Source organism: Lissotriton helveticus, chromosome 3_1 (genome assembly GCF_964261635.1).
Source record: "Lissotriton helveticus chromosome 3_1, aLisHel1.1, whole genome shotgun sequence".
NCBI lineage: Eukaryota > Metazoa > Chordata > Amphibia > Caudata > Salamandridae > Lissotriton > Lissotriton helveticus.
The window spans coordinates 807,517,061-807,543,002 of NC_136061.1; the positions used below are offsets into that span (position 1 = coordinate 807,517,061).

The 25,942-nt window shown below is 42.7% G+C and overlaps 1 protein-coding gene across 1 annotated transcript in view; it reads left to right on the forward strand.

The window, feature by feature from the left end:
- KCNC1 (potassium voltage-gated channel subfamily C member 1) overlaps positions 1-25,539 on the forward strand; it is a 399,273-nt gene extending 373,734 nt beyond the window's left edge. The window contains exons 3-4 of the mRNA XM_078681064.1: positions 20,902-21,090; positions 24,204-25,539. Of these exons, the coding sequence (XP_078537190.1) occupies positions 20,902-21,090; positions 24,204-24,268 (254 nt within the window). The 3' untranslated portion in view covers positions 24,269-25,539. The remainder of the gene's footprint in view (positions 1-20,901; positions 21,091-24,203) is intronic.
- The last annotated feature ends 403 nt before the right edge of the window (positions 25,540-25,942 follow it).

Here is a 25,942-nt window from a genome sequence, read left to right on the forward strand (position 1 = left end):
CTTGGAACTTTTTATCGCTAACAAAGGTACTGTGGCTAAACGTGACGCAACTGTGAACTTTTCACGCAACTGTGGATTATTTCAACGCTAACATTAAGAACTCTTTTGCAACCATACTCTTGAACTGTGTATGTTGGATTTTTGTAATTTTGGTCTTGTGTAGTTTAGATTAAATACTTCAGTTTGTGGTATTTTCACTGTGTTACTGTGAGTTGTGGTACAAATACTTTACACATTGCCTTTGATAAGCCTTGACTGCTCGTGCCAAGCTACCAAGGGGGTGAGCAGGGGTTATCTCAGAAGGTTTCCTCCTGTCCCTATTTGGACAGTGGTACCTACCTCTGCCAACTAGAGACCCCCAGTTCTAACATTGTTTGTCAGCGGTGGGATTTGAACTTGTATTTGTACTAGACCCACAGTGATTGGTGTACATCACTAGTGAGTGCAGACCACTACGCCACCGCATACTACTGTTTTTTTTGGTTGGTTCTAAATTTGAGTAACTCTTCAAGCATCATGTCTGTGAGTAGGAAGGCACCCAGTGTGGAGGCAGAATTAGAGTTTTGCATTGAGGATTTGTTTTCCTACAAAGTTGAGCAGCTTAGGAAATGAGTTTGAGTGCCCCATAAAGAGCGGCTACAGGAAGGATGAGCTGCAGAGAATCTTGAAGGCACATTGGGAGGCACAAGAGGGAAATGATGCAAGTACCGGGAATGGTTTTCAAACCACAGATCTGCCTGTGAGCAGAACAGGCTCAAGGCCTGGCAGCAACCATCCCAGTAGGGGCTTCACCCAAGAAGAGTTACAAGAAAATGAGAGAGTGAGAGAATATGACTTGGAAGTCATGAGGATGAAAATGAAGCAATTGGAAGTAGAAAGGGCGGCGGAGGAGAGCAAAAATGTCCGTACCCTGGAGGAAAATAAATTGCTCTGGCTCACGAGTTGAGCATGAGAGAACTGGATCTGAAAGCCAAGGAGGTGGATTCCAGTTCAAATGGTGGCAGCACACAGCCAGTGCAAGGGGGTGAAGTATATATTCCCAAGGATCTGGTGCAGAATTATAATAGGAGTGAGGATATTTATGCCTGGATTACTTTGTATGAAATTGCATTGAGAATGAATGGGGTGCCTGAGCAGCATTGGGGGGGCGATCCTGTGGAAACATTTTGAGGCTTCTGGGAGGAGTGCTCTAGAGCCCTTAGAGTTGTCAGGTGCCATGACCTACCCCAATATGAAGGAAGACTTATGTCTCAGGTATGGACTTACTCCAGAGCAGTATATATTGCAGTTTAGAAACTCCAAGAAGAGAGAGTCTGAGACTTGGATGGAATGTGTGAATTTGTACTCACGTGCACTGGAAGGTTGGATGAAGGGCAGTAAAGTAACTGATTTTAAATGATAAGTTGTATGTTTTTTATTAGCACAAAGAATACTGGGTGACATTAATTTCAGAGATTTTTGCACCGAAGATAATAAAGTTGTCAACTGGGTGTGCCCTGCTGCAGCAGGGAGTGGCATTTAATTCCAACTCGTCACAAGTTTAATGGTTTGTGAATTTCTGTGTAACAGGCTTTAAATGAATAGATGCACATGTTCAGATTACCAAATTATTAACTATTGTGTTTATTTGGCTTGTGTACCTCATAAAATGACGATGATGGTGGGAGAGGCATCAAGAGACAAGACAGTACATTTAATATAAAAATGGTGGACTGTGTAACAGGGTAGTGTTTCTTCCCTTTAGCATCTTTCTTTGAGATAGGTATCACATTTTATGTTTTTTCCAGGTTTGCCGCATAGCAAAGCTGCTGAATTTTGCTTCCACCTCATGCCTTATTCTTCTACAACCCTACTTTTCCTATCTCTATCTCTCTATTGCAGGTTCATTTACATACCAACTTTTTCCATCTGTCACATTATTCGTATCTTTATTTTTTCGCTATATCTCCTTTTCTTCCATTCCTCTCTCTTGCTCTGGGTCAAAGTCTGTTGGTACAGTGGTCTGGGTCCCTGACCACCACCTGCAACCACCAGCACAAAGTGTAAAGAAGTGGTAAATGCAATACACTTTTTGCTAAAGCAATATTAGGATTACATCCCCCCAGCCACTATATCAGTGTAATGCTCATTATAAAAAATAAGTATTTCTGTAGATAGTTGAAAATGATCGGTTGAACCAGTAAATCACCAATATTGTCTTCAAGTAATTTTCAAATAGTACATTTTAAAAAGTTTGAAGACTGGAAGTTAAGGTGAATTGTAACCTTAATTTAAACCTTTTGACCTTGGTTGCATCTCAAAACTATAGTTTGGGCCCAGTTCACAGAAGCCTCAGCTCTAAATACGGAAATTTAAACTTACTACAACGAGAGTACATTTCTACCTTTTCTTGAAAGTCATTACGAATTTCAAGCTGGTAAAATTGCTTTAGGATTGGGTTGCAACAACAGCCAGACTTCATCCCACGACCAACCCCAACCTCTTTCAGCAGCCAGAGGGCAGCATTACATACTCACACCGTCCATGAGACTTCTTACATGTCCTCATGTCCCCTATCCTCTCCCTAGTCCCCACTGCACATGAGCCTCCCTTTAAACAGGCAATATAGTTATTACACAAGTCTATTGTATTGGTGGGGTGTTACTATACACTACTGGTATTTACAGGTGCAGAGTTTGCACCAAGCCAGTGCTGTGTAACTCATAAACTGTCGCTTTAGTGGCAGCACCTAACTACTAAATGTTGCCTTTTTTAAGTGCATGGTGAACGCTTCACTAGGGAAAAATGCTGTTTTTCGTGGAGTGTTAATCAATCTCACACCAGTTCAGCCTACACATCGCTCATGTAAACAGATGTACACACAAATACATTTTGTCCACAAAAGTGTCGTTTTATTTGTAAGGCAACTCATTTTGAAAGGGCAAATTCCTTTTTTTGTGAATCACTGAACTGAATGTACACTTAGAAAGGATAGGATAGGATTTGCACTCCTCATTCTGACTTACGTTCAGAAATACTTTACCTATTCTTTTTTGACTGTATATGTTTATTTTTGTATTGTTCAAATCACTTGAGCTTCACTGTTTATATTTCATCATAAACAACATCATTAGTTCTATTATTAAGAAGAAATGGGAAAGCCAAGAAAGAAAGAGTGCAGAACCCATGTGCTGTCTTCATCCCTGCACTTGTCCATCCTTTCCCTTTTTTCCTTCTGCTGTCCTGCTGTCTTCCTTTTTTTATTCCCCCATTATTACACTTTCGGTTGTCCTGTTCTCCACCAAACTCTCCGGGGTCTTTCCCTCAACATGTCTTGCATTCACATAATACTCCCCTTCTTTCTTGGTAATGAAAACATAGGTGAGGTTTAATTAGGGGAATGCACGTGGTAAAAAGTTCAGTGTCATAAACAGTGTTTACACATCCATGTACCATATACAAATAGCTTTGTTCGTGGTTTCCTAAAAAGCAGTTGTTTGATTTTAATTAGTATGCACAGGTCTCCTGAGTATAACACATAAAAGGAAAAGGAAACGCAATATAGCAAACTGCTGGTGTTCAAAACAAAAATATCATATTGAGGAATCCCCACAGTGCCATTTAGGCACATGAACCTCGTGAATTTTCTTTGCAGAATAATCGTTATTGAGGTAAAGTCACAGTATTTTTGTTTGATTTACTTTTTTCAATGTAAATGAATACGTTTTGATTTTCTAAGTATTTTGTGCCTTTTGGGACTTGCTTGTGATGCATTACGATTGATATCTTATTTTGTTACCTAATCAATAGATTTTTTTTTCACCCCCTCATAATGTGCCCCATAGGACATCAAGTCAGTCCCAGTCAGTGGTTTCAGAATGTAAGCTCGAAAACGCCTATCAATAGTTGAAAATGATTTCAATAACAGCACTTATTGTTGAATAGCATATTTGTTTCACTTGTAAATCATCAAAAAGTGCAAATCTACCTTGGGGAAAAAAGTATTTTTCAAAATTGCACGAAGGTTAGCTTAGGAGCATCTCTTCTATGGTATAGCCATAACTGCCCGTTTTCGTTAAGGGATAAAATAATGTAGCTTAGATCTTTAAAAAGCATTCGCTGATCTTGGCTGCTAACAACACACCTAAGAGTGGATTGCCAAAATGGCCTGCTTTGCTCAACTGGTCACAGAGGGGAAAGGTGAGAGAGTACCATATAAGATAAAGAGGGCATGCATGATGCCTGGTGGCAATCTGGAACATTTTGTTGATTTTCATCGTTCTGTTTACCTATTAGTCATAATGTAGCATTTAAAAGCTTTAACACAGACTTCCATATTTCTTAAATGTTCAACATTGCTTTAATATCATGCTTCATTCTGTTACGTTTCTCTTTCTTCCATGTGAAGCACTGACTTCTTGAAATTAGAGAGTGTTTCTTCTGCCCTATAGGTAGCTGAGATACAATCTAAGATGAGTACCCCAGGAGTCAACATCTGGGCTGGGCTCAATTCCCGTGACTCATCAGTGTATGTTGTGGTTAACTTAGATAAATGAAAATCCTTTGACCTTGGAAAATGCATGGCTGAGTTTTAAGTAAGTTCAGTATCCAACAGTGCACATCACAGTGCATGTGCCTACTGAAAAACCAATGCAGAATTACTCTAATAGGCGTAGAGCTGGAGACAATATAACCTCACTTGTATTGCTGAGTAATAAAACCACATTGATAGCACCTTTAGTTAGAAAGAAATATACAGAAGATATTGAGAAGTTTGAGGAAATTCAGCAGGTAGTACCAAAGCAAATTAAACAGCAAGAATAAGGAATATGTTAAAAGACATTCAAAGAGTTTAATATATGGTATCCACCCAGATTATTGGATGTAATTTACAATCAGAATTGTGTGATATTAATCATAAAATGCAGGACGAATGCTGGAACAGGCTCGTGCTACTAAAAAGGGATGAGTGGTAGGGAGAAACAAAAATAGCATTAGAACTAAAAGGTGGGAGTTCTTCAGTGAAATGTTAAAAGACATACTTTCGAATTCTGTTTTTAGAAGTCTGCAATAAGGGGCTGCACACTACATATACCTGACCATGGACAATGTATGGTTTTATAGCACATTACACACATTGTGATTTGTCTTTCTTGGCTCATCATTATATAACCAGATATAAGCCACTCTCAAATGTCGACTATATCATACTCACAAGTCCAAACATGTCTAGGATTGTTTAACATCTTTGAAAGACATATGTATTTAACTGACACAGTTCAATTTAAAGTGACTCTGCTCCAATGGTAAGGATATTTCTCAGCAAAAGGGTACACCTAACAAAGTTTTATTTTACCTTGACTATGGGGTGGAATGCTGTGAAAAGAGTCTGGAGCAGATGCTCCTGGGAAAACGTTATTTTCCACAGTATATTTCAAGGGGTGTGCCCCTTTCATCTTCCAGTTTATTTACTTTTCACAACACTGAAATTTTATTTTTAGTGTTCACCGCCCTATTTCAGTCCTAAATTTGCTAATTTAAGGGCAAATTTGTAAAGTAGATTCACTATTTGATATGCAAATCTGAGGAGTAACCAAGTACAAACGTGGAGGGATTGAGATAGTAAGTAATGAAATTAGGTAACATTGACTTGGTTCAGTGTCATTTTTGCACTGCCATTTCCACCAACTAACGAGTACAAAAATTAAGTGACTAGTGACTTACTGTTGCAAGAACACAATTTTCAAAATTATAACTCTGTAAAAATATAGTTTTCAACTGGTTGAGCGCTGATAATTTTGGTGCAAAATTCGACTCCATGGAAGCAAAGCTAACGTATAATCTTGCCCCGAGTTGAACATATCTTCAACACAGTAATAGCAAAAGACACATATCAAGTGTGCATTATAAGAAGGTATTGGTGAGCATTGTTTATGAACTATGTCAGTATTGTCAGTAAAACAGCAGCAAGTTTTCATGAATTTTGTTTTTTGAATGCAACGGTTAGGTAACGCATTTTTAAATAAAAGAGGCAAGTTTGTGTACATAGATACATTTGTAGTTCTAAGGCACACACATGGCTTGAGTGTAACGGAATGCTGTACATCATGAAGAGGCAGAAATTAAGAGAGAAAGTAAACAGATGAATCAAGATTGTGGAAAGGGGCGACCACTCGGTCCCCCCGAACGTATGGATGGGTGCCCCGAACCTCCCGGGAAACCATTTTGGGCGGGGTGGGCGTAGCCCGGCTGGTATGCCCGAAGCGGCGTAGCCGGGGCGCGCCTTCCCCCGCCCAAGAGGGGTTGTCCTAGACACCTCAACGGAAGACGACCACGCCCCGTAGGCGTACCGGGGACGGGTACACGCCCTCCCGCAGAAGAATAAAGGAGCGGGAATCCAGAGGAGCGTCCTCTTGTTCCTCGGATCGGAAGGCTGCACCACTCGTTGCCCGTGAGCCCTCGACGGAACAAGCAGCAATTTTGAACTTGTTAATCTTGTTTTTCTCTTTCAGTTTCGAAGGCTCACAGATTTCAGGACCTCGTGGATTGACCAAGGGCGGAAGACTCGAAACCATGCCTAACAAGAAAGCAGGGAAGGGTTCCGAGACGGAGAGGGTGTTACGCCTGTTGTCGAACCGGATGGCTTGTATGGACCGAAAGCTCGGACAAGTCCAATCGCTCGGGAGAGGTCTAGCGGAGGTGAAGAAGCAATTGGCCGCATTGAACGACCCAGGTCAGCCGAAAAAGGTAATAGGCCCGGCTTTGCCGGGAGTCGTCCCTGGGTTAAGAGGGAAGCGGGTCAAAAAAAGGGCGGTCTCGGGGGGGGTCCCGGTCCCAGAGGTACCCTCCATCGTCCCCCTCGTACCGGCTGGTAACCCGGTTCAGGAACTAGTCTTAGGCCAGCCTATCCCGGTGGTGATCACCTTGACGGAGGATGATGAAATGCCCCCAGAATTGGCCGCACAGTTGACGGCATGCTCAAAACAAAAGTCGGGGGCACAGTGACCCTGGGAGATCCGGCCGAGAAAGCCAGAGTATTAATAAAGCAGTTGCGGCAATCGAGAGATGTCGCAAAGGCGAGTGTTCCTCTTGTTCCCCCACAGGTGTCACCTGGAGTACCAGCAGCTGGTCAGGAAAAGACGGCAGCAGCAACGGCCGATCCGGGTAAGCTCGCATTGCCGATGGTGGGGGAGGGCTCAATACCCTCAAGGCGGGAAAAGGTTGCACAGCACATTCCCATGGCCACGAAAGAGTTAATATGGGGAGACAAGTATGTCAACATGTTTTCATTGTTAACTGACCATCGCGAGATGGAATATGCTAAAACACAGAAAGATTTGTGGCACCCGAGTGTCTGGCGCGCCAAGATGGCCGAGTTCAGGGTGGACGAGACAGTGACGAACTGGGTTAAGGCCTTCTCTATATTTACCGCAGTGATGGGGGAACGTAAACCCGAGGTTATGACTGATTTGATTTGCTATCAGAATCGCATTATGGATTTCTATTCAATGTATGAGGGGGAAGAATGGAAAGGCTATGACATGAAATTCCGTAAAGCAAAAGAATTTGATGCTTCTTTGTCTTGGGATTGTTTGGACTCGGTTTCATGGCACAAGCAGCTCCTGCCAGGGGCAACAGGTACATCCTCGCCAGGCGGGAGCGGGTCCGGAGTGGTCCGCCAAAAGCCCGGGGTGCCCTTTCGAGCAGGCACAGGGGGGGCTACCAGCCCAGAGTTGGCGGGAATGGCGGAAAAGGGGGGGTCTGTTGGGGCTTCAATAGAGGCAACTGTAACAGACCAGAGGGGACATGCAAGTTTAAGCATGTGTGTGCCGGCTGTGGGAATTCCTCACACCCGGAAAGTGCATGTAGTTCAAAAATTGGCGAGACGGGGGGTAAAGGCGGGTCTAAACAGGAGTGAGGTCGAGTTTTGTGACCGATTGCCTACACCCGTTGATCTCATGGTTATGATTCGTTGGTTAAACAAATACCCTGATCATGTATCCGCTGGGGTGTTGAGGAAGGGATTCTTACATGGCTTCCACATCCCGGCGGGGGATTTTCGGGGGAACTCCTTTTGTAGAAACCAGTTTTCGGTACAGCACAACCCGGGCGTGGCAGAAAAGAAAATAGCAAAAGAAGTCAGTTTAGGGCAAGTGGCTGGCCCCTTTTGTTGCCCGCCGGTGGCTGAGTTCATCTGTTCCCCGTTGGGGGTTGTCCCGAAGAAGGACCCAGGGGAGTTTAGACTCATACATAATCTTTCTGCTCCTAAGGGTTCCTCGGTGAATGATGCCATTGACCCAGAAGTTTGTGCAGTACGATATGCATCGTTCGACGATGCCTTGGCCATGTTGAACCACCTAGGCCCTGGGGCGCTGATGGCGAAATGTGATATCGAATCAGCATTCCGGTTGCTTCCGGTGCACCCGCAGGATCAGCGCCTGCTAGGTTTTGCATTTCAGGGGAGTTATTACATGGATAAATGCATGCCCATGGGTTGCTCCATTTCTTGTGCGTATTTTGAAATGTTTAGCTGTTTTTTAGAATGGGCATTCACCGAGGCTACAGGGCATAGACATGTTATGCATTATCTGGATGACTTCCTGTTTTTGGGGGGCAGCGGGTGATACGAACTGCGCACAGGCGGTGTATGATTTCTGCATCCTCATAAGTGAATTTGGAGTCCCATTGGCACCAGGTAAGACGGTTGGACCATCTACTTCACTGGAGTTTCTGGGAATTGAACTCGATTCTGTGGAGGGGTGTGTCCGATTGCCAATGCACAAAGTGGTCAAGTTTCGGGCTTCCCTGATGCAATGCCTGAGTGGGGAGAAAGTGGCCCTGCACCAGTTACAACAAACAGTGGGTCAGCTTAATTTTGCATTGCGGGTGATGCCTATGGCCCGCCCCTTTTCGCGCTCTATCGCGCAAGCTATGGTAGGTCTCAAAGAGGGTCACCACCGTACGAGACTGTCAGGGGAGGTTCGCCAGGATATGCGTATTTGGATGGCATTTCTGGCGGACTTCAACGGTCGAGTCGTGTGGAACTCCCCGCCGGAATCTTCAGAAGAACTAGGTCTATGGACCGACTCAGCAGGGAGCGTGGGTTTTGGCGCCATCTTAGGTAATCGATGGTCGGCACAAACATGGCCAACATGGTGGCACTCCAACGGTCTCACAAGTAACATTGGTTTCCTGGAGTTATTCCCCATCTGGGATGCTCTGATGACATGGTCTGACGACTTCAGGGACCGCTCAGTGGTGTTTTGGTCTGATAATATGACTGTTGTCGAGTGCATTAACCAACAGGCAGCACGCTGTAAATTGATTTTGAGATTGTTGAAAGAAATTGTGCTGCTTTGCATGAGATTGAATGTACAGTTCAGGGCGAAACATGTGCCAGGTGTACTGAATCATGCGGCTGATGCACTCTCTCGTTCACATATGCAGGCATTCAGGGGTTATCTACCCACAGCGGACCTAGAGGCAGCACCATTCCCCGAAACAATATGGCTAATCGGTGCCCCGGATTACAAGACCTCGTGGCAGTGAGTTTAGCCCCCAGGACAAGGAAAGCATACGAAGGAGCGTTTCGTTCCTATTGCACATATTTGGGTCCCACAGAGAGTCAGAAATGGGGTCAGGAGGAATCCTTCCTGGGGTACTTGGTAGCGCTGCACAGAGAGGGCCGATCAGCGGCAACGGCCAGTAGGCATAGGGCGGCCATTTCATTCATGGCCCAGGTACACGGCATAAAAGACCCTACGGGTTCCTTTTTGGTGAAAAAAGCCCTTCGCGGCTGGCAGCGCCTTGAGGGTTGCAAGCAAGATACGAGGCACCCGATTGGCTTAGACAGACTGTCTCTGCTTTTAGCAAAGCTGGATGAGACGTGTTCCTCCCATTTTGAAGCAGTTCTGTTCCGGGCAGCGTTCACATTGGCATTCCATGGGGCTATGAGGGTGAGCGAACTTGTCGCAAGGAACAAGAGAGATATGGAGGGAGGCTTGTGCAGGGATCACATCCAAATAAGGGGTGATTCGATGGTGATCGTGATAGCCAGGTCCAAGACTGACCAGTGGGCTATGGGAAACAGTGTGGTCGTACAGCGCAAGCGTGGGTCCCCCATCTGCCCGTTGAAGTGTGTGGAAGACTATTTGGTGCTAAGGGCTGCCGCATGGGGGGGGAGCTTGCTCCGACACAAGGCTGGCACTCCACTGACGAGATTTCAGTTTCAGAGGGTGCTAGCACTGTCAATCCCTGACGCGGGCATGGACCCGTGCGATTTTGGGACCCACTCCTTTAGGATAGGGGCTGCTACTGAGGCTACAGCCAGGGGTCAGAGTGCTGAGGAAGTGAAACAATTGGGCCGTTGGTCCTCGAATTGCTTCAAGAGGTATGTGCGATTGCACATGTTGTGAGTGATCAATTGACATGCACTCACGTTTTCTGTCTTTGTTTACTTTACAGTTTCGCGAGCCTGCCACGCGGGGCGGAATTTGAGGTCGACCCAGCACCAGGAGACCAGCGGTCAGAGGCCACCGACTGGAGAAAGGATGGTATGGGTCGTGGGCCACTCATACGTGAGGCGCGCCGGCGACGTATTCAAGGAAGGTGACGCGATTCACGCACCTGGGGAATACGGGTTCAGAGTGTCCTTCCATGGGAAGGGTGGGCTCGTTTTTGACCACTTTGAATCATTTTTCGAGGGGCTTCTAGGGCGGTATAGGTCGCCGCCGTCTGTAGTCATAGTACACCTAGGAGGCAACGACTTGGTGACACTGGGTAGACGAGTGTTACTTGAACGAATTTTGTCAGCGGTTAGCTGGTTGGCTAAAAGAGTCCCGGGGTGTACGATTGCCTGGTCCCACATGATTCCTAGGAAGATGTGGCAGGGGGGCCTTTCGGTGTCAGCACTGAACCATTCAGTTAAACGGGTCAATAATAAAATAGGTAGATTGTTCCGTTCTGCGCAGTTGCATAACATTCCTCATGGGTGTATTCGGGGTGATCAAATGTATCTGAACGATGGGGTTCACCTGTCCAGGGAGGGGAATGACTTACTCATAGGAGACTTCGTAGCATGTCTAAGGGGTTTGAGGAAGCATGACCTTTAGGAGGATTTGGGGGGACCGGATAGTCGGTCAACTATCCGGTCTGTGGCGGTAAGGTCATGATCGGTGAGCAGTAATTTCAAGGTCCCTAGAGTGGGGCGCCACCCACAATGGATGGGAGTGCCCGGGGGAAGACGGCCATTGGCCCCTTCCACGGGGAGGCGGCACCCACTAAGGATGGGGCGCCTAGGGGGAGATGGCCATGGGCCCCTCCCAGGGGGGGAGGCAGTTAAATGCCCCTCCTACTAATTTCCCGGGGCCGGATATCCGCGACGGCGGATAGAGAGTGTGGGGATGGGGGGAGAGTCCACGCTGTCCTTCCTACAGACCTCATATGGGAACTCGGACGACCCTTAAGATGACGTCGAGTAGAAAGGGGGCCCCCAACACGACAAGGGAAGTTACAGTTAGCAATGAGGGTACAGTCCTCTGCGCATGCGCCGCTCACACCGTGAGGGCGGGAGTCTGGTAGTAGGGATCTGACACCGGTTAAGACCTTGCCGTTGGCCCTTAATGCTAGGATGTACAATTTGAGTTAGAGTGTATGCATTTTCAGGATGTTAGCCAAAAGTACATGACTGCATCGAAATGTAATAAATGACAAATTGTACATTATGCATAATGATGAAACTTTTATTTAATGTTTTAAATTTTGTTTCATATTTTAATAAATACGGCCGGGAGGGTGACTCCCTCCCGCCTTCCAAAAGTTCAACTATTGTCCGACTTCCCATTCTTGGGGAAACGTGTTGGGAGGGGGTGGCGGGCATCCCGGCCATATGGAAAGGGGCGACCACTCGGTCCCCCCGAACGTATGGATGGGTGCCCCGAACCTCCCGGGAAACCATTTTGGGCGGGGTGGGCGTAGCCCGGCTGGTATGCCCGAAGCGGCGTAGCCGGGGCGCGCCTTCCCCCGCCCAAGAGGGGTTGTCCTAGACACCTCAACGGAAGACGACCACGCCCCGTAGGCGTACCGGGGATGGGTACACGCCCTCCCGCAGAAGAATAAAGGAGCGGGAATCCAGAGGAGCGTCCTCTTGTTCCTCGGATCGGAAGGCTGCACCACTCGTTGCCCGTGAGCCCTCGACGGAACAAGCAGCAATTTTGACCCACCCACCAGCCCCTTATGGCAAATGTTTGGAGAAATAAAGTCTTGCAGAGAGATGGAAGTATAGGCCTTTTTTCCTTGGTAGAAAGAATGAAGGAATGTTGAGATTAAAGATTGACCTTTTGCTGATATGTCTTCTTGCAGGAGAGAGCAATTGATGTCACAGTAGGATGATGTCGAGTTTTTCCTTTCCTTAGTAGGTAAACAACTGTCGTATTTATTTGTCGGGCGGTAAGGTCATGATCGGTGAGCAGTAATTTCAAGGTCCCTAGAGTGGGGCGCCACCCACAATGGATGGGAGCGCCCGGGGGAAGACGGCCATTGGCCCCTTCCACGGGGAGGCGGCACCCACTAAGGATGGGGCGCCTAGGGGGAGATGGCCATGGGCCCCTCCCAGGGGGGGAGGCGGTTAAATGCCCCTCCTACTAATTTCCCGGGGCCGGATATCCGCGACGGCGGATAGAGTGTGTGGGGATGGGGGGAGAGTCCACGCTGTCCTTCCTACAGAGACCTCATACGGGAACTCGGACGACCCTTAAGATGGCGTCGAGTAGAAAGGGGGCCCCCAACACGACAAGGGAAGTTACAGTTGGCAATGAGGGTACAGTCCTCTGCGCATGCGCCGCTCACACCGTGAGGGCGGGAGTCTGGTAGTAGGGATCTGACACCGGTTAAGACCTTGCCATTGGCCCTTAATGCTAGGATGTACAATTTGAGTTAGAGTGTATGCATTTTCAGGATGTTAGCCAAAAGTACATGACTGCATCGAAATGTAATAAATGACAAATTGTACATTATGCATAATGATGAAACTTTTATTTAATGTTTTAAATTTTGTTTCATATTTTAATAAATACAGCCGGGAGGGTGACTCCCTCCCGCCTTCCAAAAGTTCAACTATTGTCCGACTTCCCATTCTTGGGGAAACGTGTTGGGAGGGGGTGGCGGGCATCCCGGCCATATGTGTTTTCCACATTTTGAAGATTTATTATAAATAATGCAATACATAGAAATTGCTTTGACTTAGCAACTTATTCATGCCTGTATAGCGTTCTTGTCTATCTCACTTTCCTGTTCTTTATTCAACGGTTTCCCTCCCTATTCTTATGTTTGTTCAGCCCAGTAGCATTTCAAGCTCACTGTATTTTAATCGGTGGCATGTATCTTTCAACTGCTGACATAAGACCTTGAATTGCAGTGCATTTGAAAGACTCTATTATTTCTCACTGTTTCTCCCTGCACCCCACCCCCCACTCCCTACTTCATTTTTTTATCAGGCTCTTCCCTCTCCACTACCATCCCTCTATATTTATTAATACACTCTCCCGAGTGCTTTCAGCACTGCTCTCTAAGCTATCAGTGGGCAGTCATTTTAAAATGCTTTTCATCATTAAAAAATAGGCTGCCCGCATGTGGCACACTTGCCAGTGGGACATCCATTTTTATATTTAAAGAAATCCCATTCAAAGATGGCAGGCAAGAGTTCGTGTGCATTCATGGAGACCATTGCTGACTGACTTTTCTTAAAGCATAAGAAAACAAATTCAAATATGGCTTCAGTGGACACATGTGGATTTGCAGCTGCCATCTAGGAGAAAGAAATCACTGGGAAAGTCAATAGGTTTTACAGGCAAGACCTATTGTCTTTGCCAAAGCTTTTTTTTTCTTTCTGCAGATCATTACATGTGCATAAACAAATATTTTCAGATAAAACTCTGAAAAAGTTTGTGAATTCCTTATGTGCCTGTACAAATATAGAAGCATATTTCTGACAGTGAAAAACAGAGCAAATAAACTTGCTACTTTTTTGTCTATTTTCTCCAAGGGGAAATATTTTCCCCATAAGAAAAACCCTTTTCCCACATCCTCACCAATTCGGGGGTGTTGCCTGCTACTTACTACCATGGACATTGATTTATTCATACCCTTCACAGGAGAAATAAAATAAACATCATGGAAAGAGATTGGAATCAGCCTGTGAATATGGACAAACGTTTTTTGTGTTTGTTCATAAAGTTCTATGTCAATAGCTCCCAAAAACTCCAAATCTCCACCCACAGTAGATGTTTTACTCACAGAGAAGCTTATGTGTGACAAACTGCCTCATGGACAAAATCCTTTTTTGGTCCCAAACAATACAATCCATAAAATCATGGGGTTTGAAACCACAATAGGGATTTTAACAATGTACAAAAGTCCTTTTAAGACTCAGAAAAGATCTTCCAACTCATAAAAGGGCTTTTGTGGTTCTTTCGGAATTGAGGGGTGTAAAATAGGTGTCCCTCTCCTAGTTATGAACTGAAATGAATGTATTAATGCATAGTGATTGCAATTGTGGTCGCCAACCATTGATAAGTTAAAGGACCCCAAATTGTTACTTTGCAAAGGACATGTTGTCTATGTGGGTAATCTTCCCTTTGGGAATCATGTCTGCGGCCTTGATGGAAGTAGGTAATAGTTTGTACCACTGCTTGATATATATATATATATATATATATATATATATATATATATATATATATATATATATATATATATATATATATATATATATATATATATATATATATATTTTGCCTTTGAATGTCTTCAACCCTGTATTTTCATTCAAATATGTGGGGTAGCAAACTGTGAACTTCCTATTTAATATTCATTAGACAGCTTATTTTGTTACTCCTTACAAGTAGTTAATTAGTGAACTATTGGCATAACGGCCGCTTTGCACATTGAACACCCATTTGCAAACCAGTCACATGTGAAAATCCATGTTTACGACCTGGTCTTCGTATATCAGGGATCAGGGACCTTATTATACATAGTGCAATGTAATATGGCGCACTCTTCTTGTTAGGGCAGAGAAAGGTGCGCTCGACGCTACCAAGAAGAGTGCTCGGTCTTCTATAATACGGCCCCAGACCCTTCATCCTTTCAAAAATGTGAAACTGCACATGCACAAATAGTTTTGTGAGTGAGGAAATGTACGCCATGAAAAGTTTCGGCATTTCAAACTTCTCGATATACAGCGTGTAAGAAATTGGGTTGTTGGTTGACTGGGATTTGAGCCATTGTCAAGCAGCAACAATATTCCTTGTCAGGGTGAGGCACAAGCCAACCCTAAATTAACCTGTGCTCAACCCTCTGGTAGCTTGACACAGAGCAGTCAGGCTTAACTTAGAGGCAAAGTGTACAGTATGTGCGCAACACTTCAAAGAGTAATAGAGAGAACAAAATGACACAAAAACGGCCTCACACCAAGTTAGAAAATAACATTTTCATTAATAAATAAAACAATAACCAAATGACAAAAATCCACTCACTAGTACTGGACATATGGAATTGGAAAGATTTGAGTGAAAATAGCACCAAAAAGCACAAAGCGCCAACTGCAGATATCTAGTCACACCTCACTGGGACAAAGTCATAAGTTCAGGCCAACTGTGATGGACAGAGCCCCTTAAATCCTGATTTATGGAGCATTGCAAGGATCTGTATCAAAGATGCCCCACACAGCCGAAGCGATGCATTGGTTCCGAGTTGGAGCAAGGCTGCAGTGTGAAGAACTGTGTCATCATTGAGGATTCTGTTGATGTGGGCTTGCGGTGCAAAGGCCGGCATCGAGGATGCACCACACATTAGAAGCGATGTGTTGTTACAAGGAGCTGTGAGATTGCGGTTCAGAGTACAGCGTCATCATCAAGGCTGCCGTAGACGAGGTATACGAGGGCCTGTACCGTGGATACATCACACTGCGGTGATTATGACAGACTGTCATACGATGCAGATCTTTGGGACTGGTCCAATTCAAGCAGCAGCTTCAATGTGTCGTTTCTGCTCGGTCTGCACTGAGAAGCAGAGGAGATGCATTGGTCCGCTTTATCCACAAAGGGTGGAAGATCACCTTAAGCCCACTTCCAAGGGTCCAGGACTGGGGTGGCACCACTTGGCAGGGTAGACTCACAGATGTGCAGGTGCAGGTTGTTGGAAGCCTGTTGTGTCCCTAGGGCTTCAGATTAGGAGGACAGCCAACTAGCCCTTGGAGTCACTCTGGGCTCTGGGTTCAATAGATGCAAGTCCATTCCTTCTCACCCAAGCAAAAAGGCAGCAGGCAGCTGGTCAGCACAGCAGGGCAGCAGTTCCTTCGGAGCAGCAGTCCAGCAGAGCAGCAGTCCTTTCAGCAGCACAGCAGTCCTTCTTCCTGGAAAAGTATCCATAGGTCCAGAAGTGTATTGACGTGGTGGTGTCTGAAGTTCAGTATATTTACCCAGTTGTGCTTTGATGTGGAGAGACGCTTCTAGAGTCAGGCCTTTGAAGTACACACATGCCCTGCCTTCCTGGCCCTGGCACTAGACTAAATACAGATGGTATGCAGCCCTTTGTGTGGAGACAGCTTATTCAAGTATAAGTAGGGCTGGGCCCAGCTCCTCCCTCCGACCCTGAGAGTGATGGTACATCCAGGCACACCTAAGCTCCCCATTGTGTGTGGCTGTCTAGGAGGAATATACAATGCCCATCTGTCAAATATACCCAGTTATGTGACCCAGAGGCAGGCTGCAGGCACCAAATGGCTATGCCAGGACAATGGCACCTTTCTAAAAGCAGCATTTTCAAAATTGTAATTTATATTCTAACTTCACCATAAGTTTGTTTTTTTCTTAACAATTCCAAAAATAGCAAACATGATATTAATACCTGCTCTCATACAAAGGTTATATCTTATTACACGTAATAAGGTATCTCAATAATATTCTATGGGAGAAGTACGCCTTGTAGTTGTGAAAAACAGATGTAGGAGTTTTTCACTACCAAGACATGTAAAACTTAAGAGTACATGTCTTACGTTTTAAATACATTGCACCCTGCTCTCTCTGGGGTATCCTTGGCCTCCTTATGGGTGACATATGTATTAAAAAGGAAAGCTTAAGCCTAAAAAAAGGTGTATTTTTCCAGGTTGAAATGAGAGTTTAAAACTACACACAGGCTGCAATGGCAGGCCAGAGGCATGTTTAAAGTGCTACAGGAGTGGGTGGCACAATCAGTGCTGCAGGCCCATTAGTAGCATTTTATTTACATGCCCTAGGCACAGGTTGTGCCACTTTACTAGGAACTTACAAGTAAGTTAAAGATGTCATTTGGGTTCAAGCCAATTCTGTCATGTTTTCAGGAAGGAGCACAGGCACCTTAGCACTGATTAGAAGTGGAAAAATGTGCAGAATCCCAAAGCCTGCAAACAGGAGTGTTGAAAGCAAACCACGCTAAGGATGCCAGGTCTAGCACAGCCCTATTTTAACACTGTGACATTGTTATTACTATAATAGGTATCTCAGTTTCCTAATGAAGACAATTTCCATTTATATTTTTAGGAACCAAAACATTTTGTTTGGAGAGTGTTCCAGAGCACAGCTGTTTTACAAGTATTAGAATCCTATTGAGTAGTGTGATGCTAAACATTTGTAGGGCAAGGAAAGTTACAAAGTGTGGTACATTTATCCTTGTATTTACTTACATGCAGTTCCTAAAGTAATCATAAGCCATCAGCAAATATTTCTTTGAAAAAGCCTTGGCACAAGAAGTAAGTGCTTCATTTGTGCACCTGTTCCAAAGCGTGCAGGGATGCCAAGCATAGTATTGTCATCACACATCTTTGCACATGCCTATTTAAGCAGGATCTTAATATATGTATTCTCCCTAGAACTTTCAAAAAAATACTGCACAGCTATTGCATGTTTTGATAAATTCCTCATTTTTGCAGGCCATGATTATTGTTGGTCCTGAAAGCAAACACACTAGCAGGTAAACCTTTGCACCAGAGCAAAAAAAGGGTCATATCATTCTGAACTATTTTGATACACATTCAATGAGAAATAGAGCAAGCATATTAGAAACGTGCACCACAACAATGGTAAAAGAATGTTACATTATTTGAGCTGCTTAGAACAAACATATATTTAAGGCCACCACTTTCAATGGGTACGTTGGGATTAAGTTTAAGGTAATACTAATTTTTTCTACTTGTGTCCTCTAAAGTTCAGACTATAGTTTGGGCATTTGGAGTTCAAGCCTCCCAGTTTTGGAATTCCATTTCTCTTCATGTACAGAGCAGCCATCTTGAATTCAGGAGATAACTGAACAAGCTGCTGGTCCTGAGTTAGCTTCTGCTTTCATTTCCAAAGTTCCAATTGCCAATAAGCACCATGAAACCTCTCAATGTACTTGTGCTTGCTATAATAAAAGTTAATAACTAAGGGAACAGTTGTGTGAACAAACGCATATCGCAATGGACTCATCTTGGGCAGCAGAGAACAACATTTCTATTAAATGTTACTTTCTAAGTGTAGAAAAGGGGGGGAGGTTTCCACATTGGTTCATGATGGGCTAATTTGTGTAAGATATACAGAATGTGCATGAAGTCGACATTACATGGAATTAGTACAAATGGGACTTATTTACAAAGTGAGTGGCTATCGCGAAACCTAACATGGATTGACACTGGACACCCATGATGTCAATGGATGTGTTGTGAGGAGGTAGGTAATGGCGTACCGTAACTTGAGGGGGCCGTCTGGAAAGTGTTAGAGGGACTACCCTCCAGAGTGAGTCAGGTCTCAGATCAGAGTACTGTGCTGAGGGTGCCTCCTAGTGCTCGGGCTCTCTGTCCCGCCCAAAGTGGGGGAAGCAAGGGCCTATGTTATGCCACTGAAGGAAGGAGTTGATTGGAGTTTTTCAGATGTTGTCATGATTCATGGAAGGTTAAAAGTAGATTTAATTTTTGCAAGAAATTATGGAGTGCCTGGCACCTTCTTGGCCCCATGAACACACTTAGCTCATAATGCCATTCTAAACCTAATGGTGAACTGCCCGACAGTGCTTAATTTGTGTAGCTGGTCCCAGGTGGTGGGCATTTGCACTCATTTTTGAGGATCTGGTCTTATATTTTCCTATTAGGCTTTGATCCAGAGTAAAAGAGAGAAAAACAGAAAAAGGACAGAGAAGGAGAAAGAGAAAGTTAGGACAATGGTGAGAAAAGGAGAAGGGGGACATGAAAACAAACCTACAAGAGTGAAATATAGAGACTGAAAGTGTAGGTTGGTGGAAGAAAGAGGCATGAGGAGGAATCAAGTCAAGGCAATTCTAGCATTTGGAAACACCTGGCATTTGACAGCTTTAGTAGTGGGCTACTAAGAAAACATTATGGCATGTGCACTTTTTTCACAAGTTAAGCACTGTACAAACCCGAAATCCAAAATACAATTTCCAGTAAGTGGCTAAGCAGCTGACCAGATAAAACTTGAAATGTTACAGCCCGCTTGTAAGAGGAAACTCGAGGTGCCCTCCCTGTCTGTGTCGCGGTCTAGTTAAGTAGGATGTGTAACATTCATTGCTCTCAGCCGGCGCCATCATTAGATGGCAGAGCGCGTCCAGTGTCACCTTTGATGTGTTTCTTGCAAAGAGATTAAAACGCACATTTACAGTTCAATAAAGCATGACGTTTAGTTTAATTAACTAAAGACATCTGAGACAACTGAGCGATTGTAACCCATATCATGAAGAGATATCATTGTGAAACCATAGCCCAAGTATTAATAGGATCTAAATTGGTTTTCTACATTGATTTTTTTTTTCCAAGAGAATTATGGAACAGTCTACAGACACTTTACAAATTGCCCAGGTTCTTTAAACAGCGTGGGTTCTTTTTATATATAGCCTAAGCGCTTTAGATCCAGGACTGTGGCGATCTCAGGCTTTTACATTTCTGTTGCTCAGGTGTAAACACGAGGCGCTGTAAATCAAACACCACTGTGTAGTGCCCCAATGAGAATGGATTACAGACACCAAAGCGTAGTGGTGGTAGCACCAGTTAAAACTATGTAGATCTAGTGTTTTTTTTTTACATGCTTAGATGTGTATGGCACACAGTTTGCACTCAGAGGCTCAGGGAAATAAAGTGTTTGAGGCAAAATCACACCAATTGTTGTCAGTGCAAAAGCCTCCAAACAGTCTTTATGAATGCACAGTATAAAATACTACAGTAAAATGATGACGTTTATTCTTAAGAAAAAGGGGTATGCAATTTTCACACGGTATGTCAGTCAAAGGAAAAATGGCATGTCATTCTATATTACTATGTTTGCTGTAATCACTCCAAAACACATTACATCTACAATTAAAACCAAAAAAACAAATAGCAGTTTCCAATGATAAGTAAGACTCTAGCTAATGTGTGTCAAGTAGTATCACTTTTACGTTTCCCGCCCTTTAATGCTTTTGAAATAATTTGCTTTTTTCAAAGATGTTGGATCATAAAGTTTTGTATAAGTCCAATTACCTTTTTATGCACTCATCTATTTTATATGCATAGGCCTTTTAATGTCAGTCTTCAGTTTACAAAGTTACATCATATAACCCAAAATATAAATTCTCTAATTCATTTATGAAGATTTTTTCCTCATAGTTAGAGAGCATAGAATTCAGATAAAAATACCCTAATAACGATTCCTATAGAGGAAGCAGTAATATAATGTAGCAAAATGTCAAACTCTTTTTTACATGTCTCTGTTCTTAACCTCACAAATTTTAAATTGTGATTTGGAAAAAATGTGCTTCCTTTTGTTAACACATTATTTTGTAAAAATTAACAATTAACCCAATGCAGAAACAAACCTGCAGTAAACAATATTTTTCAATGGCCTTTTGCTTATATGTTTGAAGCTTGGAAACTGAATGGCGAGATGGCTAAGGCGGCGCTGGCAAACGAAGACTGCCCCCACATAGACCAGGCACTATCGCCTGACGAGGCCCTGTCCTATACCCACTCTAGCATTCGGAAGAGAGATGGACCATGCTTCCTCCTATCACCCAGGGAGTACACATGTCCACCTGAAGGAGGAATAAGAAAGGGTATGTAGTCTAGGTCATATAAGCACACGGTTAGTGATCTGTTGCCATGTTTAGAGTATACAAGCTTCTCAAAATACTATCTTAAGTTTGAATTGTTGTATATCAGTGTCTATGTATCTAAATCACTATGTAGATGTGTACAAACTGTGTTTTTAATGTATTTCTATAGAAACAGTTGAATGAAAATCAAAGACTCTTAGAATTTTCATCAGTTAAATGAAGCTGCTTGTCAATTTACTTGCAGGCCTTTCTGGTGAGATTCAGCGAAGTGTATTTAAGAATGCCTCAAATATTTAAGGCATACGATTTGTCTTGGAATTATTACCACCAAGCTGTAGAGTTAAATATTTAAATTTTGGTAACAATATTGTGATTGATTTTTAAGGGTTCTTTAAAGTCCAGACCACTGTACCGACTATATTAGATTTGTCTTTGTCTAATCTACTTCTTAAAATGTCTTCCTTATGTTGAGCTCAATGCACTTAACAGGGATTCAAATAGGTATGGTAATCTAAGTTTCCCATACAAACGCCAATGTTTGGGGCTCATTTTTAATTCATCAATCTCATATTTCCATTCTAGAGTCATTTGACTGCTGACTGTTAAAAATCTGCCACACATTCACATTTTTATAGCTTTGAATATGCTGACAAATTGAAATGGATTTGTGTTTTCCTTCAGTCTCTTTTTCCAGCCTATTAAAGCCCAGATAGATAAAGTCCTGTAGACATACATTAAATATTGAGACTCTTGTAAATATGAATATATATTCCCACAGTAAACAAGAGCAACGTACATAGACTTTGCTAGCCATTTTTCATCAAATGAAAAACATACTCCAACCACAGTAAATACGTTCTACATTGCAGATAATGTACAATATAAACAAAGTCTAAACAGGTATGTTCAAATATAGAAACAATGCATAACACTGCCATGTTTAGAGTGTTCATGTGGCAGTTTTAATGGGCAACAATCTCTACCTAGCGAAATACTAATTTTAGCCTATGTATATATAATGTTGGCCCACAACACCTAGTATACATTGTGTTTCAGCTATGGTTTATTTCTTGCTGCAAGTCGTTGGAATTTTCTGTATTGGATCAATACAGAATATGATTATTTAGCCAAAGTGGGCTTTTGGTTGCCTGGAATGCTGTGTGGTTCCTCGAAAAGGTGCATCTTTTGGTAGGAAGGATGTACCTTTCGTACTCTGCACTGCTCAAGAAGACATGAGCAATGCGGTGACAAAGAAGAATCACTTTGGCTAAATTTAAATAAGTCAGCATATGGTAGGCTCATAAGGACCACGTTTCCAAGCCTCATGAATGTTCATTGAACCCGACTTCATTGCGTGCGACTATATGTCATCTTGCTCTGCTGTGCTTGTGTGCATGTATCGGAATGAACAAATATCTGCATGCTTCACTGTTTTGAGTTATGTTGCTGTGAACAAAGAATATTATCACTATGACAACAGGAGACATGCTAACCCACCACGATAAGCCATGCTCAGTATACCCCATTACCATGCTAAGGAGTGGACTAGCAAATCAGTTAACTTAAAAAACATTTGCACATCATTACCTATCAATTCACAACGCGACCAAAGCCACATGTTGAGGAAGATAATTGTTATAATGTTTCATTATACAACTCACTTCCACCTTCACCCAATTTACAAAACATAATTGGGCTTAATTGGGCTGCCTCCTTGGGAACTGACAAATGAGCACACAAAAAACACAAAAAACAAAGGGTTTTCATTATGTATATTTTTTTCTACTAGATGAGTAGCTTATGTCTCTCAGGGAAAGAAAATGTATGGGAAAGAGTTCAAAATAGTAGATGGACTAGCCGAGCCAACACTTGCTCCATTTAGTACCCAATCACTCTTTAATTGTGTTTGTGCATGATTTTACCCTTTAGATTTTTTTTTGCATTCCGTTATTAATTTCTAAAAGACGTCTGAAACTAATGCGACAAGTCTGACGATTTCAGTCGTCATACTATGCATTGCCTGTGTTTCTATGTTTGCTGTTTGATAATCTTACTCATAGCATGTTGGTGCATGGAACAGTTGTTGGAGACTATGTTGACCAGTTGACCATGTTCATATGTCCTTGATGTTGTTCACACAGTGCTTTACTTTACATTTTAACTTTTAAAGGAAGGTTGTCAAATGTCATGGAGCCTTACCAACATAGATGCATAAATGGAACCGTGGTAGGACTGTCTAAAGGTTCGGCATGCTACAGCTTTTGTACAAGACATTAATGGTCTCTCATCCAACTCACTGCGTAGCATGATTCAGGAGCAAAAATGAACTACTAAGATCTATGCAGTTGTCTAATGCAAATCCAGGAGGCCGGCTCCTTGCTGGAGGTCAAAACGAAACACTATTGGAATAAGTTTTATATAGATTCAACGTATGTGTACCTTATGTGGCTATCCTGACAATGTGGCATGTTTCCAGCCCACCTGGACTTACGTTAGACAACCCTGCTTTATACCCGGCTGGTCTCTTCTACGTTGCATTGATTCCAGAGGTAAAAGTCATATCCCACTGCAGTGTCTTGTGTTTGATTATTTTGAGTTTTAACAAAAATACCGGAAAAATTAAGCAAATTAGTAGGGGGGGCATTACCTAGTGCTCATAAGTCATACCCTGTTTGCTACCTATGATCTGGACGAAGGCGGAAGCGGTTCATTGTTTAACAGTAACTCTTGTCCGAGTCCTAATTCTAGCATTATCCTCGTGGATCCACTGGTTCACATGAAATGGATCAGCTCCCTATTGTATAAACCATAAAAATTGTCAATATTTGATTAATCCCTTTTCTCAGGATATTGTGAGCCATAAGAGCCCTGCAGGAGTTTGAGCAAACACGCACAGCGGGATTAATATGTGCATGGTATAGGATAAATTGAAAGCAATACTATATACCATATAAACTGATCACGAGTATGACTGGCTGCTTTAATGACATATACTTAAAGAGAAATATGCCTGCGTCTGCATGCCCCTTCCTTGACTTTTTTTAAAAACTAATCAGAACTTGTTGAAAGAGCATGGAAGAAGCTCAAGTATTCATTGTATTCTTTACATACAGATCTTTGCAAAGAAAGCCCTGTCATTGCTAAGTATATGCAAACAGAGGCAGTCAGAGTGACTTAACAAGTTGGGATGCCGATGGAAAATGGAGGCCAACACGCATCTTTCTGGAATTGTGCAGGCATTGAAGACCTCTTCATCTGGACACGCTCTTTCCAAGCAGGTTTATCGGACAACATCACATGATCAAGGAGTTTTACTGGAGACGGAGGCTTTCTCTACGGCCAAAGTCTTACAAACTGTAGAAGACATGTTGGTTGTGTTGCATGAATTGCATGAAGTAAACAAACAAAACAAAAACTGAGAACTTACAATTTTTTAAGAAGAAAAAAGGGTTATATATTTTCTTTCATAGTCTTTTACATGTATATACATTCTTGTAGCCAACTTCAAGCATTATGCATCTGTACATTAATTTGCCATGGATTGCTACTTTTCGTGTGAAAGCTGCAAGATATTGGTTTAAAAAAGTGCGATCAGGCATTCATCGGTCATATTGACTAGGCCTTCATATGTGCTTACTTAGATGGAATTCAAAATAACATTGAAACAAATGCAATTGTATACATTTTGAGGACTAGGTTCCCCTTGTCTGTTTCCATTGGCATGCTTGTGACACATGGAACCCTTCCTTGTACCTTATGGTTGTAAATGTTCTAGATCAAATTACTGGCTCTGGTTCTATTGTACTTTATTGATGTACATATCGGGTGTGAAGATCATAACAGATAGTTCATATTAAAAAAGCAGTATGACTTTTCAAAAAGTATTATTTTGAAGCTGGAACGTATTGTACAAATTTAGGATAAAACTTGAATATAACCATATCTTGCAGATTAAGACACAAGATAAACTTGTACGCAATTTAGTTCTCTAAGTAAAACTGCATGCACAATGTTATGAAAAAAAACAAATCTAGCATGAAATAAATTTTATATCATGGATCGATTGCTTGCTGCATATTGTATGACATATTTATTTTCTGACATAGTCAGATTTCACAAAATGGTGGCTCACACATGCTAAATGCATGCCATGCATTGTTGCGCAAAAGAAAACTAGAAGAATGACATCCATTTGGATAAAGTTTCCAGAGAGCTTGTTTAATGCATGGCAGATGGAAAAAAGCGAGTATTTGATAAATAGCAACATTGTGAACAAAATAACCAATCATTTGATATATAGCCACATTGTGAAACAAATTACTGTCTAGAGCCTGAACAGTCCTGAAAAACAAATTAAAGGAGGGACAAAACTATTCAGGTATAGTATTCTTTAAATATCAATAATAAATGTGTGCACACATTTCATAAATAAAAACTTTTAAATATGAATGCATTTGCAGTGTTTCTGATAATTTTATGTTTTCACGTTTTTTCTGATATTGATAAGGGGAAGAGATCTTATGATCTAGAAATGCGTGACATTACCTAAATGTTTTTACATTTTTCCAAATGGTACGGCTGTCCTTAAAAGCTCACCTCCTCTCCCATCAAAGAATTATAGCTTCTACAGTGTACCCCTTTTGTGAGACCACAAGTCCAACCACTTCCTTTCTACTTGCCTTGAGCATTAGTCCTCTCCAGACAGCAGTTGTGATAAATGTGTCCCCCATTAGTGAGGACTATCAGGTTGATACTGTCTAGGGGACACTTTTCATCTTCACCCTCTCTTTCTTTGTCTAGTCTCAGTCTTCAGCTACTCCACTGGTCTCTACTCGCTCCTCAACTCCTTGAA